We start from the raw sequence: 14,729 nt of genomic DNA on the forward strand, positions 1-14,729 counted from the left end.
GACTTTTTTTTTTAATGCATTGCTCTCCTTCCACTGATTTCAGATGTGGCTGAGTTACCGAGGCACACAGTGCGTGTCCACTGCATCTACCCCAGCACTCTGCCATTTAAACCCAATGTTCTTCACTCCCATGAAAAGCAAAGCAACTCAGGCTGTTGTAGTTTTGGGATGAAAAAATACCCCATGACTGAGAGCAATAAAACTACACCCATTTTAAACATTAAGAATAATACAAACCCAAAATGTGTCCTCACAGTCATCCTTGACCTGTGCTGCGCTCAGAGGATTTAATCTCAGTTTTCATGACTCACCAAAATTAAATTTCAGGAAGAAAAATGCAATCAAACACTGACTTAATACATCTCTATATTTTATGTATACCAAGAGCACTGAGAATTCTGGACCAGCAAATTTTGTGGAGGAACCTTAACAAACACGGTCTCCCACGCTCCATAAACAAAGTGACTGAGGCAGCTTCCCTTAGGGAGAGATGCATTCAAATAAATCAGCATTTAGTATCAAATTGTCTCTCTGACAAGCCCTACAAGAAGTCAGGAAATTATAGTTCCTGTGCCATGAAAACAGGTGATATCTGATGGCATCAATCAGAGCATGGGGATGCAGGAAGACTTTCCACGATGTATTCAGAGCACTGATTCACCCCCTTCAGTTTCTCTGAGTGCACAGGCAGCTGCGAGGATATTCTTATCCCACAGGCTGTTTTTCACTCTGACAAACTGAATCAGCTCATTTCACACAGAGGAAGGGATGTCAGTGTTTCTCCTCATCTCCCCTTTCCGAGGCTATGACTCGTCCCAGATTCCCTGGAGCCGCACTCAGCATTTTGGGAGAGTCAGGACTGAGCAGAAAGTGTCCGACAACTTCACAGCTCAGAGCCTGTCCTGGAGATCAGCTCAGCCTTTAAATCAGGGGGAGATGGGTTCCATCCACCTCCTGCACCGCCCTGGAATGTGGCAGCTCGTTCAGTGCAAGTGGCACCCGAGAGAGCTCCCGGGGATTGTGCTGGGGGCAGCTCCTGCTGGAAGGAAAAAGTTGGGATCCACACGCAGTGGAAATTCTGGAATTCCACCCAGCAGCGCCTACCTCCGTCTTCTTGAGTCTGCCTGTAGCATTTACTTACAGCTTCCGTGCAAAGTGAAACCCAGAAGGGATTTGTTGGGTCATCTGCCCTAGAAAGTTACCAGCAACTCAGAATCAGCCCATCACTTCCCACAGTGGTTATTTCGAGTTTTGAATGCTCCAGACCTTTCCCCTCATTGATTTAAAAATTTTAGACTCTGCCTAGGTAAGAAAACTTCATTTATTAAACATTCACCAAGTATTTTGCAATTTTCAGAATAGGATTTTAGAATGAATATACACTGTAATCCCCAACTGTAAATCAGACCTGTTGGATCCTGATAAACATCTCTAAATTTGCAGCACTTTGAATTGGAATGAGTCAGGGAGTGCCCTGTTTGTGAAGGACAAATTCACAAACTGATTCCACCATCATGGCATCCAAAGCCTCGAACCCTCCAATATTCCAGGACCGAATTGCAAGTCTGCCACACATGTGAAAAAACATGAACACATAAATAAGCACATGTTGTCTAAAAGACCATTGGCACTCGAAAACGATATCAAGAACATGTTAATCCCTCAAAGAGGCTGAACTGTGACTATTTCCTAACAATCCCGATGCAAAGAACAGAGGGATAAAGTTTCCCAGCCAAGTCACACGCTGGAACTGGTCAAGAGCGCCTGGTGCTGCTTGGCTGGCTCTGAGCACCGAGGAATTCCTGGCTCACTGGGCAGGCACTGCACCGCAGCCACTCCTGATCCCAAGCATCCCAGCGTTCTGTTCAGTCACGGTAAGGGGATCTGGAATATCTGCATGGAATCACCAGCACAACTTCCCATTCCTGTTAAAAACCAATTTCCAAAGGCAGGAGCTGCTCCACGTGCACCAGGTGAGGCAATGGCGAGTGATCAGCACTGGCAGAACTAATCCCATCACAGCTCCAGGATCTGCTTTTCCCGGAGCACTCATACAAAGGAATGAGACTCGCTATCCACTGAACATTTGCACCACAATTCCTTCGGTGATGGCACTCGAGATTAGCGGCACAACTCTGGAATTCCTTGAGTACCTGCTGGACAGCCCTTGAAGAGCAGATACACAAGGTAGCAACGCTTCACATGACTTTCTAGATATTTCAAGTTTAGATATTTTAAATTAAGGCTGAAACGAGCAAGTTCTCTAAAATGCCAGATGTCTTCCTTCTGTTACTGTCAGATCACAAGCGTGAGACAATTAAAAAGGAATTCTTGACTGTTCCTGCCTTGCTGGGCTCTGCCCTGGCCCCACTCTGGCTCTCTCTGTGTCCCAGTGTGGTTTCTGACAGGATAAAGGAGTTGGGATTGTTCAGCCTGGAAAAGAGGAAGATTTGGTTGACCCAACTGCTGCCTTCCAGTAGCTGAAGGAAAGATGGAGAGAGACTATTTACAAGGGATGGAGTGACAGGACAAGGGGGAATGGTTCACATTGATAGAGAGAAGGTTTAGATTGGATATTGGGAAGAAATTCCTCCTGTGAGGGTGGGCAGGCCCTGGCACAGGGTGCCCAGAGCAGCTGTGGCTGCCCCTGGATCCCTGGCAGTGTCCAAGGCCAGGCTGGATGGGGCTTGGCATCAGCCTGGCACAGTGGGAGGTGTCCCTGCCCATGGCTGGGGGTGGAATGAGATCCATTTTAAGATCCCTTTCCAGCCATTGTGGGGTTACCTGAGCCTCAGTGGTTCTCTCCTCTCCTGCTGGATCTTCACCTCCCCAAGGAACCTTTGCTGCATTTGTGACCAGAACAGGGCAGCAGAACTTCCCCTAAAGCCCTTTTCACCCCACACAGCCCAACAAAACCCCCTCCCCAAGCCCCACGAGCTTCGGCCACAAAGGAACAAGTTCCTACAGGAAGCTCAAAAAAAAAAAAAAAAATGGTTTAAGGAGAAACATTGAGTTAAAAGTTTTATTCATTCAACATCTCACATTACAAATATTTAAAAATTATATGCATACTGGTATAAATAGTCATTTGCAAACTATTTAATAACATTAATTTTCACTAGCACTTCAACAAATGAACTCTTTAAAAAAAGTAACTTGTGTTATATAACTTAGAGTAGAACATACAAAAATATGAACTTAAACGTGAAAATGACTTTAATAAAAAATGAATTACCCTTATTTAAAATGCTATAATAAATACTACAACCTCCCCATACACAGTAAAAACTATATGGAAATTCAGCCAAGTAGTACAATTAACTGACATACTTAAATAACTTTTCCTTCTGATAATATGAGCAATACATTGGGGGAAAAACATATTAGGGATTAGTAAAAACTAGACACCCACTTGCTAAAAGTTTCACTTCCAAAAAATATAACAAAAAAATCTGATGAAAATTATAAAAACTAATTATACTTTAAAATTCAAAAATATAAAAAATAAAACAGTTGAATACAATATTGTCCCAATTCTTACAATGCTATCACAGTAGCTTTAAAATAAGATAATAAAATAAAGCAAATGACCAAAACCTTTTATTCCATTTTTTTTTAAAAATAATCTCAAATTTACATTAGTAGAAAGATTGATTTCTGATTCTTTTCTTTAGAAACACCAGCAAGAAAGAGGATTTACTAGAACAGTAGAAAATGACATTTTTAAATGTCTGCAATTAAAAACAAAGAATTACACTGCAAAGATCTTCCAGAAGTCTGAAATAGGTATTGCACATAACTTGAAGTTAACTTGCCACAATTCATCACATTCAAGTTTTAAATCACCTTTGAACAGAAGGTTTTAACTCTTCAAAAACACAAGGGGTGAATTATCAAGTCTTTCCAACAGCATCCTTATAAAACGCTAGATTCAGTCACTGCAAGGTTGAAATTTGCATTCTGCAGAGGTCTGTGTATGGAGAAGTAGAGACTATACCAAAAAAGCACGGGGCAGTGGGGTTCCTTTACATATAAAATAATCAGAAACACTTTATTTTACATTGCAAAAATAACCATGGAATTACTCTGTAACTCCCCCGGGAACGCCGCTGCTCGTTAATGACACCCCCCCACCGGTACCTAATTACACGTTAATGAGCCTGGGGCTACACGGTAACCCCAGAGAGCCCCGTGGAATCAGAAGGCTTTGCCAGCACTGTTGAAGCACAGAGTAATGGAGAGAATTGTTTATGCCCTGTAAATCGAAGTGTAACCAAAGGATCTGTAAACACGCTTGTCACACAATCACAAGTGAGTATTAGTAGAATAACGATTTCTTACATTAGTCATGCATACTAACATTACGTGCCTGCCACCTAGCAGGCTCTCTTTTATTCTTTAAATATAATTTAAAAGAGCAGACACAGTTCTGCATCAAACACCTAACATCGATTCTTTAGTAATAATAAAAATGGCTAAACATTCACCAAAAACGTCTGCATTTGTGTATAATTTTTAAAAACTCAGTAAGAAGCGGTAGACAATTTTGATGGTTCTTGACTTTTAAATTTCTACACTATATTTATGCATTTAAATTTCATGGGTCTAAAGACAAGTGTCATTTGTCACTTTCATGCTTTTTCTTCTTTAATTCTCAACTTTACATATACTATTTCTTAAATTATATGTACACCAAATACCTGGTGCTGGGCTAAGATGTTTAAGCAACATGCTTTCTTTTCTCTGCAGATTCTAAAATAGCATTGCCAGTGCACAACATCCATAATTCAAAATGTATGCAGAGCACTGAAATGTATAAAAAGCAGAATATAAGAAAATAAAATTTATTAAAATTATTTATATTAAAAAATGAAGTATATGAAGATCTCTCAGTAATAAAAGTACAAAAAGCTACTCTTTGCAATATGAAAAATTGAGGTATTGCATAAAGAGATATCCCGTCAGTGAAAAGTGTGCCTAAAAATGCTCACTGTTGGAAAAACAAGATATACAAAAGTAGTGCATAACAAATATACATTATGTGCATGACAAAATAAGTTAGCTACAAAAACACTGTACCGAAATTCAGCAGGTCATGTACAAAGGGAAAAAATTATTATTCAAAGCTAGTTCTCAAACAGTGTTATTTCTTGTAATGGAAACCCACCTCACCTGTTTGCTGGGTAGGATCGGCACAATAGCACACCCCAAGCCACCTACAAGCATTAAAAAAATGAAAGGAACATTCCAACTATAATTATGTACTTCAGAGAAAAAAAAGTCCCTGACAATCTACACAAGAGCACTCTGCATTTGCATTACTGTTGTCAATATTTTCAGGGATTTCAGTAAAAGCAGCTCCCTTGCTATACTTGACTAATAGACAGCAAATGTCTCCATTTTGACCTTTGGAACTTGGTAAGGTATCAGTTCATTAAAGCCTGTATTGAACACAAAAACTGCTTCTCATAAAGATAATGGGGGCTGGGGGAAGGGGATGAGGGGGGCTTTGGAGGGAGCAGATGTTTTCCAAGCAGTGCCAGGGCAAATCTTTGGTTTGGGAGACTCTCGGGTGGTCCCAGGCCCCTGGGGCCGGGCAGAGATTGCCACAGAATCACTTTGTTTGCACACTGCTACATCCTTGGTGGAGAAGTTGGCCAGGGCATTTAGTTCAAAAGTACTAAAAATAAATTTTCAGAACTACTCCTTCATTCATCTGTTTCAAACTAAACCCTCTGCACCTCGTCAGCGTTGGGTTCACGTGTCCTGGGCTGATGCTTCTCAAGGTAGGACTGAGTTCCAATAAAGCCGGCGTTAATTAGCGATGTTGGCACTTCAAACACCTGCGTGTCTTTATCTCCCCACAATTAGTTCTGAAGAGCTGGGATTCTTTCTACAGCAAGAATAAGAAAGGCATCTGCACACTTGCACCATTCCATGCACAAATTCAGCCCACAGTGCAAAGCAACATTTGGAAACTCCTGGGTTCATGCCTTCTGTTATAGCTAAATCTGAGGGGATTGAAAAGTGACTTTACAGCCGAGATGGGAAACCAATAAGCAGCCAATTTGAGTTTGTGTGCCACAATGGAATATCAAAACTCCAGTAAAAATCAGTGATATCCTTGAGGTATCTTTAGGTTTTCTACTTTTTCACGTCAAAATGGAGAGCAAAGGCTGGCCCCTGATGAATGTTAGTATATTAGGATATAGAGTTATATATAGCCATCAAAAATAAAATCTATATATTTATCCTTCAGGAGAGGAAATGCCAGTTCACTAGTTGTCATTACTCTAGCTTTGGTAGGATATCTAGGGCTGTAACCAGACAATTGAGTTCTCTTAAAGAAAAAAAAGTGCACTCCCCCCTCAGTAGTAACTTTACTCAACTTTTACATTCAGGAATTCTTAAAATGTAATCATTTTGATGAAAATATAGTAAGCTCTGCCTATCTCATTAGAAATTTGGATGTGGGTGGTAGCCAGAGGCACGGTCAGATACACACCGAGCTAAAATTTCAGCCTCGAAACCCTTAAAATATTTAAAAAAACCCAAAACAAAACAAATCATTATTATAGTGCTGCTTCAACTTTGCTCATGCATTTTTGTTGCTTTAAACATGCTCTTTCCTGTTGGTAGGTAAATGCTAACTTCATCTGTTGCTGGAAAAATCCAAAGTCCAAACAAACAAAAAAAAAAAAGAGGCAAAAACAGGCTTCCCTGGGGGAAAAGTGTCAGAACAGACTGATAGTGTTATTGTTACACGGTTATTTAATAAAAGTATTATTATGTTCTTTATTAACAATAATTTAATTAAAAAACCAAAATACTCTATTGTTTCAATTCTCTTCTCTTAATATTTTTCTCTCCTCTAAGAAAACGTTGCAGGAAATTAAGTGTTCTCTCGGTAGTAAAGACAAGAGAATGCAACTCGCTTGCAACATGTTATCGATACGAAAAGGAGTTCCCAATACAGTTTTCAATGACAAGATTCTATAAAATACCCATTATAGGTCATTCTTTCGTTAGACTATTGTTAAATTACAGACTACTACAAAAGGACATGCTGTGAGTGAGGGACGGGGTGGGGAGGGCAGTCGGGAGAACAGAAGAGTGCACTTAATTGGAGGCCTGCAAATGAGCGATCCTTTAGTTCCAGCGGAATGAAATATGTCTCGGGCGGTCCCCTCCCTCCTTCACCAGGGGCTTGTGGAATTCCCTGCCGGCCCGGGAATGGATAGCAGCCCAGCAATATTCACAGTAATACTGCAGACACGTCACGTTAGCAGGTATCAGTTCATTAAAGCCTGTATTGAACACAAAAACTGCTTCTCATAAAGATAATGGGGGCTGGGGGAAGGGGATGAGGGGGGCTTTGAAGGGAGCAGATGTTTTCCAAGCAGTGCCAGGGCAAATCTTTGGTTTGGGAGACTCTCGGGTGGTCCCAGGCCCCTGGGGCCGGGCAGAGATTGCCACAGAATCACTTTGTTTGCACACTGCTACATCCTTGGTGGAGAAGTTGGCCAGGGCATTTAGTTCAAAAGTACTAAAAATAAATTTTCAGAACTACTCCTTCATTCATCTGTTTCAAACTAAACCCTCTGCACCCGCTCGTCAGCGTTGGGTTCACGTGTCCTGGGCTGATGCTTCTCAAGGTAGGACTGAGTTCCAATAAAGCCGGCGTTAATTAGCGATGTTGGCACTTCAAACACCTGCGTGTCTTTATCTCCCCACAATTAGTTCTGAAGAGCTGGGATTCTTTCTACAGCAAGAATAAGAAAGGCATCTGCACACTTGCACCATTCCATGCACAAATTCAGCCCACAGTGCAAAGCAACATTTGGAAACTCCTGGGTTCATGCCTTCTGTTATAGCTAAATCTGAGGGGATTGAAAAGTGACTTTACAGCCGAGATGGGAAACCAATAAGCAGCCAATTTGAGTTTGTGTGCCACAATGGAATATCAAAACTCCAGTAAAAATCAGTGATATCCTTGAGGTATCTTTAGGTTTTCTACTTTTTCACGTCAAAATGGAGAGCAAAGGCTGGCCCCTGATGAATGTTAGTATATTAGGATATAGAGTTATATATAGCCATCAAAAATAAAATCTATATATTTATCCTTCAGGAGAGGAAATGCCAGTTCACTAGTTGTCATTACTCTAGCTTTGGTAGGATATCTAGGGCTGTAACCAGACAATTGAGTTCTCTTAAAGAAAAAAAAGTGCACTCCCCCCTCAGTAGTAACTTTACTCAACTTTTACATTCAGGAATTCTTAAAATGTAATCATTTTGATGAAAATATAGTAAGCTCTGCCTATCTCATTAGAAATTTGGATGTGGGTGGTAGCCAGAGGCACGGTCAGATACACACCGAGCTAAAATTTCAGCCTCGAAACCCTTAAAATATTTAAAAAAACCCAAAACAAAACAAATCATTATTATAGTGCTGCTTCAACTTTGCTCATGCATTTTTGTTGCTTTAAACATGCTCTTTCCTGTTGGTAGGTAAATGCTAACTTCATCTGTTGCTGGAAAAATCCAAAGTCCAAACAAACAAAAAAAAAAAAGAGGCAAAAACAGGCTTCCCTGGGGGAAAAGTGTCAGAACAGACTGATAGTGTTATTGTTACACGGTTATTTAATAAAAGTATTATTATGTTCTTTATTAACAATAATTTAATTAAAAAACCAAAATACTCTATTGTTTCAATTCTCTTCTCTTAATATTTTTCTCTCCTCTAAGAAAACGTTGCAGGAAATTAAGTGTTCTCTCGGTAGTAAAGACAAGAGAATGCAACTCGCTTGCAACATGTTATCGATACGAAAAGGAGTTCCCAATACAGTTTTCAATGACAAGATTCTATAAAATACCCATTATAGGTCATTCTTTCGTTAGACTATTGTTAAATTACAGACTACTACAAAAGGACATGCTGTGAGTGAGGGACGGGGTGGGGAGGGCAGTCGGGAGAACAGAAGAGTGCACTTAATTGGAGGCCTGCAAATGAGCGATCCTTTAGTTCCAGCGGAATGAAATATGTCTCGGGCGGTCCCCTCCCTCCTTCACCAGGGGCTTGTGGAATTCCCTGCCGGCCCGGGAATGGATAGCAGCCCAGCAATATTCACAGTAATACTGCAGACACGTCACGTTAGCACAGAAGAACGGGGCGAACTTCCCGCCGCAGCGGGCGCCCTGACACTCGTCACACAGCTGATCGTCCAGGACATATGGCTTAACTTCCACCTGCAGCCACAAAACAAGACAATTTATCATTCTTCGTTGCAAATTCTTAATTGCACACCCGTGTTCTAGCAGGCAGCCAGCAGTTAATGCAGTAGGGAATGCTACACTCAAGATTTCCCCCTCGTGACGCCTGATCGTGGCTGTTGAACACCCAAAACTCCAGGCACGTCAACACTCCTCCCCTCTCCTTGATCCTTAAAAAACACCCCCAGAAATCAGTGCTGACCACTGATCACACCTGCTGTCTCTGATTTACAGAAAGGCCCAAACAACCTATTGTTGATACACAGACTGACACCAAAACCCTGGATAATTATGGGAGTTATTTTTGATGACCAATTAAGTTCCTTCTCTTTCAGGCAGGAATGGAAACTGTTTATACAGCACCATAACTGTGGATTAAATATGCACATGGCCTGCAACTTTCAATGTCCAAAGTCCCAACATTAAAAATAATTAATTTATTCTCTAAATAAATACTCAATTTCTGTATTCTTTTTCTATGGCTTAGTCCTCTCAGCTAAAGGAAATCCACCTGATCTTGTTGGGATCAAATGAGAGGCTTAACATGGGACTGATGCCCTCCTACGCTGCTGGCATTAAGGGCCAGGTGATGGGCAGGAATTCAGAACAGCAGAAATAAATACAGGTTACGAGTTCCTGTTCTAGAAGGGTTTGTGAAGCGTCTCTGAAGCTCATTTAATGTGATGTTTTCACCAACATTTTCAAACACCCAGGCTGTGACTGGTATCTCTGCTGTTATCTCTGCATCTGGCCTGGGGCTGCTCCTCTCTGCACCTCACAGGTCTCGGACACACCTCAGGCAAATAAGGACATTCACAAGTTCCTGGGTTTTTAAACCCACCTAATTTTATCACAGTCCAGACAGCACTGCAGTAGTTTGATGTCATTTTTGCTTACAGGACACATAAACTGCTCAGAGACAGCACAGCAACCTTTTTAATGACCTGGTTCTCTCTTCCCATCAAGCTGCATTTCCCAAAACCCCTCCCTGCCAACTCAGTCAATTTGTAGAAGAGCAGACGCAGGCAAATATTCCTAACACTACATTCCCCATCCCCTCATCTGCTGTGTAGTGTGAGGTTGGGGATTTTTTGAGGAGTGCTGCCTTCTCCAAGTGCTAAAAGGACAAAGATGCCACACAGGCTTCCTTCATGTGGTGATTCTGTTCCCTTCGCTCTGCTCAGCCATGTTCAGAGGCCAAACTGCAGCTCAGGTGTCCTGGCCACATTTACTCGGAGTGTGGCAGGGGCTGCAACTGCTCCCTGAGCTGGGCACAGCCAACTTCCCAGCTCCAGAGAGTTACAGCAGCTCCATCAGGCCCACTCAGGGTGGGAGCCCCAGCCACTGAACCCTTCCTTTGCATTATCTCAGGGCACACCCTTTAGCAGCACCTTCTTGCCCAATTTTACAGGAAATCCCTTCTTGTTACTTTGTTTTTCACTAATTTTATTTTTCTTTTAACAGAAAAGCAGTCTTAGAAAACTATTAATAAATAGAACCTTAACAAAAAGTAGTGGTGTTGGTGTATTTTTACCTCCCTCATGCACCCAAACTCTCCTATGATGAATCCTCTCTGAACGTTTATCTCCCCACACAAAAACTACACAAAAAATGAGGAAATAAGGAGTGGGAGGAGAGGAGGAAGGGGAAATAGATTGCAAAATTTTGTTCAGAGTTTACAAGTACTTACTTAAATTTGTAGTCCCACCAGCTTCAATGGACCTATTCACCCAAGTGTCTGCTTATGCAAGCACAAGTTGCACAAGGACAGCCCAAATTATTTGTTCAAAGCTGTACAGAACTCATTTCAGAGCCAAGATTAGAACAAAGACATTCCAATTCACAGGCCCACAGTCAAATTGTTGTTACAATTCTTCTGCCCAAGCTTTATAGCCAAAGCAGAAGTGAAATGATAATGGGCTAATCAGCCAAGTTTGGAGGTTTTCCGCTGTATTAACTATAAAATTCAGATCAGTAGTGACAGTCATGTAGGAAAAATCCAGAGACAAAGGATGAATTACAAGAGGAGATGTAAGCATCTGAGTTTCCCAAAATTGTGGTCTGAAGATCACCATAACTGGCAGTTCTATTTTAGAGAGATGAAGAGGGCAGAAGCAAGTGCTGGTCCATATTCCTCTAATTTAAAATAATGAGGAATACAATAATAAAGGAACGAAAAAACCAAACACAGCCTTTGCACAGGCTGTGGGAGGGTGAATGTGAGGCTGCAGTGCACAGTAACAAGTTTACAAGGCATGGGGTGGTTCTGCCTGGCCCCCCCAAAGATGCCGAGCAGGATTAAGAGCTGCCCCATCCTTGGCATGCACCTCCCTCCCTGCATCACACGAACACCACAAATCCTTGCAGGGGGAGCATCTGAGGAGTGCAATATTCTTAGAAAAGGCCAAGGCAGCTGCCACACTTCCCACTACACTCAGCAAGTCGACAAAGTCTGTTTCACAGTCACCTCCCACGTGCCAGAACCACCAGCTCCCTACCACTCCATTTTATTGCGTGCTGCACCTGAGAGGCACTAAAAACGGGATTAATCTGGTGTAACATTTCCAAGGACACCCCATGAGGTGGGAGAGGGCGTTTCCAGAGGAGCCCAGGAGCCCAGGGGCGCAGGCCTTACCCGTTTATCAATCTCTCCGTGCTGCAGCTGGACAAAGCGAGCGCTGATAGCAGCAATGTAACTCTGTTGGTTGGAAAATGCCACCCGCCCTGCTCCTTTGGGGTACTTGAGCTCGGGGTCGGTGTCGATGCCGGCGTAGCAAACCCCTCCGTAGAGCCGGTCCATGATCATCGCCAGCTCCACTAGAGCACAAAGCAAAACCAAACAGCGCTCTAGGCTCCGTTGTGTCTCTAAAAGCACCACATCAGGCCAGCTCGTGTCCCCCACTGTCACCACACTCGATATTCCCTCGCTGCCAGGCTCGCTTCCCCCAGTGCTCCCCAAACCAGGCTGCACATCCAACATGCCCAGTGCTGCAGTGTGTACCTGCTCGTAAAGGCCGAGGAACACCACCAACAAAAATGGTTTTTCTTGGGTCAAGAGGCTGGGAACCATCCATAACAAAATCACTATCACTAAGGTTCCAAGGCCGGATCTGAACCTATGGACAAAAAGCCTGTTTTTTTTAACCATTCACAATTCAAAGTGTCTCAGTAATATAAATTACAACAGTGTCCTACAGAGAAGCAAACTTCTTAAACAGCTCTACTTTCTAAACTCTACTTGTTCAGCAATCATTTCTCAAAATGAAATGGTAACGAGCTCTCTTAAGACAGACCATTTGAGGGTGCTAAATTTCATCACTTCCTTGTTACCCAAATTTCTGGGAAACAACCCTCACCCTCTACTGACACGTTTACTTAATCGTGACTGAGCTGTGCTGTCCAACCCCCCTGGTCACACAGATGTGCACTGCTCCTGTCGTCCCAGCCTTATCTCAGTGCAGCAGGCTCCAGAGTTGCCTGTTTATTTACTGTGTTGCTTTATATTTGGTTACAGCTGGCCAAAATTTGAAGCACAGGACTAGAGCAGAATTCTCCCCAACTATTGACAGACTTGCATCAGCCCCCAAACTATTTGTATATTAATAATTTATAGTTCAGTGGTATGTTTTTAGGATTTATCTCTGTTACATACAACACTCAGACAATATGAATTCTACATGTTTATCATTAGCAAGCATAAAATACCTGTCTGGAAACACATCTTTTTCTAACAAAAATAGGCATTGTAACAAGACTAAAACACCTTCCTATGTCTCGTTCAAAAGTAGTAACTTGGTCTTTTCTCTTCCAAGAACTTGACACCTTAAAGAAATTTTAACATTAACATTCTGAAGACAAAAACTGCATGTGAAGAACCCAATTTGTGTTTATCACCCAGGAATTGTGCAGGCCCTGACAATTCCACCTACCGGCTTGTCTTTGATAGTGGGGCTGGAAACACAGAGATAGAGCTTTCCATCTTCTTCAATGCATGCATCAATCAGTGCCTGCACGGAGCTTTCATCTTGGAACAGCAAAAATGCATATCCTGGCAGAGGGAAAACACAAACATCACTGCTGCTGGCTGTTTGTCTACAGGATCATAATTGAACTCAGAATTATGTTTGACATCACGCTGCCACACAGGAGGGGAAAAGATTTAAGGTGCTCTCATCACACATTTCTAACCCGCAAGCGCTCTGGTTGTTCATGTAAGGGACAAATCCTTCCCAGCTGCTGTGGAAGGCATTTAGTGCCTTTAAAGAGCTGTTACTACATGTACAACAACAGGGGGAAAAGGGAAAATGAAAAAAAGGAAAAACAGGAAGTTAAGGAAGAATTCTTTCAGTGAGTAATAACTGCAAAGCCACATTCGAGACTTCACCAGTTTAGAACAATCCCAAGGGTTAAACTCTTTTCCTTCTAAACACTGTGTCACTGTCAGACCAATCTTGTATCTTATCACAAAAAAATATTCTAAAATGCTAATCTGATTTGGTTTTAGATGTTTACCTTTAGGAGGAAAATAAGATTTGCTCTCTGCCTTGTGTGGCCAGTCTACAATCAAAGGTCCAAAGCGCCGAAAACTTGCAGTGATCTCATCTGGAACAGCAGAAAAGGGAAAAGGCATGAACTTAAAATTCAAATAAATTGAATTTAAGGCATTTGAAAGACACTGACTTCAGGTAGCTTCACCCTATAAACAAACATTCTGTGACCCTCCATGTCCAGCAGCTCACAGCAGTGCTCAGTAGCTGACGGGGAATCTTTATGACAAGGCAGAACACTCCTTATAAAACAAGACAGGCCAAAGCTCAAGCTTTTCTTTCTACTGATAATCACAAAGGTTCATAACCCATTAATTCACAAGAACTGAGCCACTGCATCTGTACAGTTACAATAATCCAGCTTCAACTACTCTCATGGCTGACATGACATTCAGGCTGCCGTGTCACAGCAGTGACACAAAAAACCTGGGGATTAAAACAATTCTGTGATTAAGAAAAGGAAACTTTTCAGCTTTATTGTTGCATTTCTTCTAACCACTATGCCAGCAGCATCATACACACAGAACACAGAGCTCAGGTGAAACGAAGCTTCACAAGACCTGTACATGACTTTTTAGATTTATTTCAATAACAGCTGCAGTGCTCTGGGCCCACCACAACTCCCTGGTGCCACAGGATGCCCTGCACAGATTCATTCCTGTCTGGGCTCTCACCATGCACATGTCAGAAGCTACCACAGGACAAAAATCATTGCTGGAAACAACCTCAACTACACAGGAGCAACCAAACACAGAGTTAGGACTTACTACCCCACACAGACCTTATAAAACTATGAGCAGCTTTTCCTACTACTGACTTCTGAGGCCTGTGAAATGATGGCAATGGATTCATGAGTTTCCACAGGTGATCTTGGCTTGTTTAATTTTACACTTTTGTACGTTTTATCCTGCT

General features: G+C 42.1%; 1 protein-coding gene and 1 long non-coding RNA gene across 3 annotated transcripts in view; one reads left to right on the forward strand and one right to left on the reverse strand.

Moving 5' to 3' along the window:
* Window positions 1-5,094: 5,094 nt before the first annotated feature.
* On the forward strand, window positions 5,095-7,504 carry LOC108445176. Its single transcript, XR_001859931.1, has 2 exons — window positions 5,095-5,423; window positions 7,290-7,504. It is a non-coding gene; the product is annotated as an uncharacterized LOC108445176 (long non-coding RNA).
* Window positions 7,505-8,622: 1,118 nt separating this feature from the next.
* CPEB4 (cytoplasmic polyadenylation element binding protein 4) overlaps window positions 8,623-14,729 on the reverse strand; it is a 34,310-nt gene continuing 28,203 nt past the window's right edge. For both annotated transcript variants that reach the window (XM_008628995.2, XM_017728203.1), the window contains 5 exons: window positions 13,783-13,872; window positions 13,200-13,318; window positions 12,272-12,386; window positions 11,906-12,087; window positions 8,623-9,246 (listed from right to left, as the gene is read on the reverse strand). In XM_008628995.2, coding sequence (XP_008627217.1) covers window positions 9,019-9,246; window positions 11,906-12,087; window positions 12,272-12,386; window positions 13,200-13,318; window positions 13,783-13,872 — 734 coding nt within the window. In that variant the 3' untranslated portion in view covers window positions 8,623-9,018. The remainder of the gene's footprint in view (window positions 9,247-11,905; window positions 12,088-12,271; window positions 12,387-13,199; window positions 13,319-13,782; window positions 13,873-14,729) is intronic.

Source organism: Corvus brachyrhynchos, unplaced genomic scaffold (assembly GCF_000691975.1).
Source record: "Corvus brachyrhynchos isolate BGI_N302 unplaced genomic scaffold, ASM69197v1 scaffold21, whole genome shotgun sequence".
Classification (NCBI taxonomy): Eukaryota; Metazoa; Chordata; class Aves; order Passeriformes; family Corvidae; genus Corvus; species Corvus brachyrhynchos.